A 5,070-nucleotide genomic window follows, 5' to 3' on the forward strand; every position below is an offset into this window, starting at 1 on the left:
TATAATTCCATAAATTTATAAAAAATTAATTAATTTATTTATTAAAAAGAGAAAAAAAACTTAAAATTCATTTAATAATGACAAGAGATCCTATTAATAATGGTGCTGTTTATGAAAAATATAAATTCACACAAACACTTAATGAAGTAACTGTTATTGTTACATACCCATCACCAATTAAAGGAAAAGACGTTAAATGTAAAATTACTAATGACGAATTATTCCTTCAAATAAAAGGAGAAACATTTATTAATGGAAAATTAAGTAAATTAGTTAAAAAAAATGATTGTTGTTGGACTATAGAAGATAAAACTACTATAGTAATTGACTTAGTTAAACAAAAAACAATGGATTGGTGGAGTTGTGTTATTATTGGAGATGAAGAAATTGATACTAAAAAAATAAAAGCAGAAACAGTAGGAGATGTTAATGAATTAGATAGTGATACTAAAGAATTAGTACAAAAAATGATGTTTGACCAACACCAAAAAGATTTAGGTCTTCCAACTTCAGATGAAATTGATAAAATGAAGGCATTTGAAAAATTTAAGACACAACATCCAGAAATGGATTTTAGTAATGCAAAGATGATGAATTGAGAACTTTTTGAAACTGATTAAAAGATTGTGCTCTTTTGTTTAACTCTTTATTTTTCTCTTTTTTCCTTTTTTATTCTATTTTGTTCTTACCTAAAATTAACACTATAACTATTTTAAATTATATCAAAATGATACTAAAACTATAGATAAAAAAATAAATAAAAATTAAAAAAGTTAAAATGAAACAATAAAAAACCTAAAAAAAAAAGAAAAGAAACAAAAAAATCAAAAAAAAGTTTTTCATGGGAGCAAAACACTCTAAAATTGTTGCCATTCCAATCAACTTCTCTGCTACTCCTTCGGCTGCTGAACAAGAACCTTTCCAAACTATTAATGAAGTTACTAGCCATATTAATGAAATGCTACAAAAAATGACAAATTATAAAGCAAAAGAAACTGAAATTAGGGCAGCAATTGCTACTCCATCACCAGAAACAGAAGAGGCTGCATGGAAAGCAATTGTACCTCAAGTCCAAACGATTAATTCATTTTTTGAATATAGTAGAAGTATGAAAATAGAAGTAGTTAAATCTCTAAGACTAATCTGTAAATTAAATGGAAATGATAGTGTTACTCAGTATCAAGCTGTTACTGTCAAATTAATGGAATTAATAGATTTTGCTGTTCAATTTGATAATAAGAAATTAGCTAATCCTGGTCTTCAAAATGATTTTAGTTATTATAGAAGGTCAGTTGGTAAAATGAAACAAAAACATCGTGAAGATGTTGTGTTAAGAGATGAAGTAACAAATCAAATTTCTATGTTCTTTGCATTTGCTGCACCAATGATTCTTTGTTTATGTGAAGCATTAAATGAAGATATTAAAAATGGTTTAAGTTTAGATAATTTAGGAGACTGGCTTCGAACTGTTGCTTATTCATGTTGTACAGAAGCACAAAAACATGGATCAAATGGGATTCAATTATTACGAATTATGACTGGATGTATCTTATTGTATGATACAGTTGTTCCAACTGGTGCTTTCAGTTCCAAAGGAAAATTCAATGTTTGTTTTTTTATTATAGTAAATTAATAATAAATATTATTATATATAATAGTTTAATAATAATGACACTTATATTAAAATGTAGGTACTTGAATGTGTTAGAACATTACAAACTTACCAAGAAGAAGAAGTTGCTTTATTAGCTAATTCTCTTAAGTATTCAACTAAACATTTTAATGATGAAGATACTCCAAAAAACATTAAAGTCCTCTTATTGTGATTTGTAAAAGTTGTTTGGTGGTGAAAAAAGGTTTTATTTTAAAAAAAAAAAGAAAAAAATAAAATTATGTTTCAAAATTTTTAATGATTTTAAATAAAAACTAGCAAATTGGTTTTGAAATTAAAGATTGAACTAAATTTGTTGATAAATTGTTTATTAGATAAACTAAGAATACCAAATGAATTCATCTAAAGGGGCGTCAAATGATGCTCGTAAACAAAGAGAAGTACGAGATAAAAAAGCTGAATGTAATAGTCAATTATTAGTATTAGCAGCTGCGTGTGGAGCTCAAATACGGTTAAGAAAAACAAAGAAATCAAGTTATGCAAAAAAAGTATATATTTCAGATGACGTTTATTTTAATAAACGATATGACCAAAACAAAATGTTAGAAATTGCAGTAACATTTGAATGTGTAGTTAGAAAAATGTGGAATAATGCAAGAAAAAGTTCAAATAGTGAAATTATTATTGAAAAAAATCAGTTTGATACAATAAAAAATGAAAAAGAAATTAAAGATTTAATAAATTGTAAATTAGATATTTTAACAAATGATGAAAAATTAGTTGGATGTAATAATTTATGGAATGATAAACCAATTATTAATAGTGTCGATACTCCTTTTTCTTTTAAAACAAATGAATTTTTAAGAAAAAGAAAAAACAGAAATAGAGAGTCTGCTTTTAATTCATTTCTTTCATGGATTCTTATTGAAAAGGGAATTAAATTAATGTGTCGCATTTCTTCACAAAAAGTAACTTCAAAAACTATGAATTTTTATTTATGGAAATCCTATAAATTACCAAATGGAAATAATATTGATGAGTCTTGTCTTATGCCAATTACTAAAAAATGTCGTAATCTTATTAAATCTTCTTTTAATAATAATAATTGTTATACTCTCTCTCAAGAAACTCTTAATGATGCACAATTAACTCCTGAAGAAATTAGACTTATTGGATATACTTATATGAAAGTTGATCCTTCACTTTTTAATGGTTCTATAACTGATAAACCTGAAGAAATTACAATTGATCAAATCCATTTTGACAATGGAATGCTTCATTCTTTAGGCTTCTAATTATTTTGTTTTATTATTTGTTTATGGAAGTTATTTAAGTCCTATTCAAAATTGATTCAATTGAATTATTCTTCATCTTCTTCAACTTCTTCGTATTCATATTCATCATCATCATCTTCCTCATCATCTCCTTCCTCATTTTGAGCATTTTTTAATGCAGTTAAGAACCCTTGAGATAGTTCAATGAACCTACTATAGTCTTCAGAATTAGAACAGTCTTCTTTCCATTTCCAAATAGCGTCTTCACTAATAACTTCATTTTCATGAAGGGCATGAAGAATATAAATAAAAGTAGGTTCAAAATATTTAAAATCATCACAAAATTCACATAAATAAAATAAAATTTCAACTTGTTCATCACAGTTTGTTGTAAATTTTTCAAGAATTTCCCAAGAAGTTTCTAATGATTCTAATTGTTGTAAAGTTGTTTTTGTTCCATTTGGATCTCCAATAAGTAAAAATGCTTCAATAATAGCTGAGACTGTCTCACTCATTGAATAATTAAAAGTAGCTTTTAAAGAAGTAATCTGAGTTAATAACATATGTTTTTCATGATTGATAAAATAAGCTTCAATAAACTTTTTAACAGTACTTCTAAATACACTAAATGGTTGTTGTTTATCTTCATCTCTACTATTTTGTTCTTCATCATCACTATCATTATCAATTAAATTAATACAAGCACTACCACTTCTTAATAAACTAGAAGCATTGTGTTTTTGTACACGAGAAGTAAATAATTGGTCATTAGGTTTAGTAGATTTTTCAATACCGTCTTTACCAAAAATAGTATTTTCACATAAATATTTTTGAGAAACAATTGCATCATCTTCAATAATACAATTATTTCCAATAACTGATGAAATAATTTGTACGTTCTTTCCTATTTTTGTTCCATTAAATATTTGAGAATCTTCAATATTACTACCTTCTCCAACAATACAATCAGAACAAACAACTGAATTGTTTAGTCTTGTATTTATTCCAATTGTAGTTCTTTCACATAATAATACATTTTTTGATTTTTGTAATATTTTTAATGGAACTTTAGATGATGCATGACTTACAACATTATGACCATACATATTATAATCATATCCAAAAACATTAAGATCAGTTGTATATGGATATCCATGTCTTTGTAACATTTCTGTTGATACCTTTCTAAAAGTAGCAATATCTCTAATACGAACAGAATATTCATTGTCTTTAGCAATATAACAATGTAATTTAAAATTTGTAATATCATTTTCTAATATTCTTGGATAAAACATTTCAGGAAATTCATTCATATCACAATTATCTGCATCACTAAATAATGATAATCCTTGTCTTGTAAAAATAAATACACCTGTTTCCATAAAATCTCCATGAACTTCAATTTTTGGTGTTTCTTTATTTAATGATAAACGAAGATAATATGATCTATTTGTTTTTTCTATTTTTCTATCATCTACTTTAAGTATTCTATTTGTCAACCCATCAATTATAACTATTGTTTTATCATCATCTGATCTTGACTCATTAACAATATGATTCTTTCTATATACCACTGTTACTACATGTCCATCTCTACAATTTTGTCTATGAAATTGTAAAATTGGATCAAGTTGTAATGTAGTAATAACATCTCCTTTAATAACAATAAGTTCATCCGATTCTAATTGAGAATTTTCTGATATTTGTCTAATAATTTCTCCAGAACTTTTAGTTTCGTCACAAACAATAAATTGAACTACTTTTGACTTATATCTGTTTTGAATAATTGTACTAATCTTAATCTTATTCTCCAGGCTACATGCAATAAATATTTGTTCTACATTTTGTGTTAATAAATGATCAATAATATATAAAATTAATGGAGTGTTTAATATCATTAATAATGATGCATTACACTCCATATCAGTTATTTCATTTTCTACTAAAATTACTGCTTGTCTTTTAGTTGGAACTTCTAAAGTCATTTTGTTTTTTTAAAGTCTCAAAAAAAAACTTTTCTTCTTTTTATTTTTTTTTAGGGTTTTTTATTGTTTTTTATAACCCTATTTTTGAGGTTTTTTACTAATTATAAAAAATATTTGTTTTACTTAAAAATTGTTTTATTTTTTTTTTTTTGAGATAACAAAAATTAAAAAAAAAAAAAGAAGTTGAATTTAGAGATTT

At 25.1% G+C, this 5,070-nt stretch overlaps 4 protein-coding genes across 4 annotated transcripts, besides 7 other annotated features; 3 read left to right on the plus strand and 1 right to left on the minus strand.

Annotated features, from left to right (window-relative positions):
* Nucleotides 1–9: 9 nt before the first annotated feature.
* Nucleotides 10–79: a sequence feature (AT_rich).
* EDI_076030 (nuclear migration protein nudC, putative) lies at nt 78–599 on the plus strand (the record flags this gene model as incomplete). Its single annotated transcript, XM_001737446.1, has 1 exon — nt 78–599. One exon carries the CDS (start codon nt 78–80, stop codon nt 597–599), a length of 522 nt encoding a protein of 173 aa, XP_001737498.1.
* A 148-nt stretch (nt 600–747) lies between these two features.
* Nucleotides 748–834: a microsatellite.
* Nucleotides 835–841: 7 nt separating this feature from the next.
* On the plus strand, nt 842–1,826 carry EDI_076040 (uncharacterized protein; the record flags this gene model as incomplete). The annotated part of the gene is made up of 2 exons (XM_001737447.1): nt 842–1,606; nt 1,692–1,826. 2 exons carry the CDS (start codon nt 842–844, stop codon nt 1,824–1,826), a joined length of 900 nt encoding a protein of 299 aa, XP_001737499.1.
* Nucleotides 1,612–1,670: a sequence feature (AT_rich).
* A 31-nt stretch (nt 1,827–1,857) lies between the features above and the next one.
* Nucleotides 1,858–1,926: a sequence feature (AT_rich).
* A 78-nt stretch (nt 1,927–2,004) lies between these two features.
* EDI_076050 (uncharacterized protein) lies at nt 2,005–2,907 on the plus strand (the record flags this gene model as incomplete). The annotated part of the gene is made up of 1 exon (XM_001737448.1): nt 2,005–2,907. One exon carries the CDS (start codon nt 2,005–2,007, stop codon nt 2,905–2,907), a length of 903 nt encoding a protein of 300 aa, XP_001737500.1.
* Nucleotides 2,319–2,374: a sequence feature (AT_rich).
* A 65-nt stretch (nt 2,908–2,972) lies between the features above and the next one.
* Nucleotides 2,973–3,049: a microsatellite.
* On the minus strand, nt 2,973–4,871 carry EDI_076060 (sugar-1-phosphate guanyl transferase, putative; the record flags this gene model as incomplete). The annotated part of the gene is made up of 1 exon (XM_001737449.1): nt 2,973–4,871. One exon carries the CDS (start codon nt 4,869–4,871, stop codon nt 2,973–2,975), a length of 1,899 nt encoding a protein of 632 aa, XP_001737501.1.
* A 90-nt stretch (nt 4,872–4,961) lies between these two features.
* Nucleotides 4,962–5,050: a sequence feature (AT_rich).
* Nucleotides 5,051–5,070: the final 20 nt, after the last annotated feature.

This window comes from Entamoeba dispar, genomic scaffold (assembly GCF_000209125.1).
Source record: "Entamoeba dispar SAW760 scf_1105229460623 genomic scaffold, whole genome shotgun sequence".
Taxonomy (NCBI): domain Eukaryota; phylum Evosea; order Mastigamoebida; family Endamoebidae; genus Entamoeba; species Entamoeba dispar.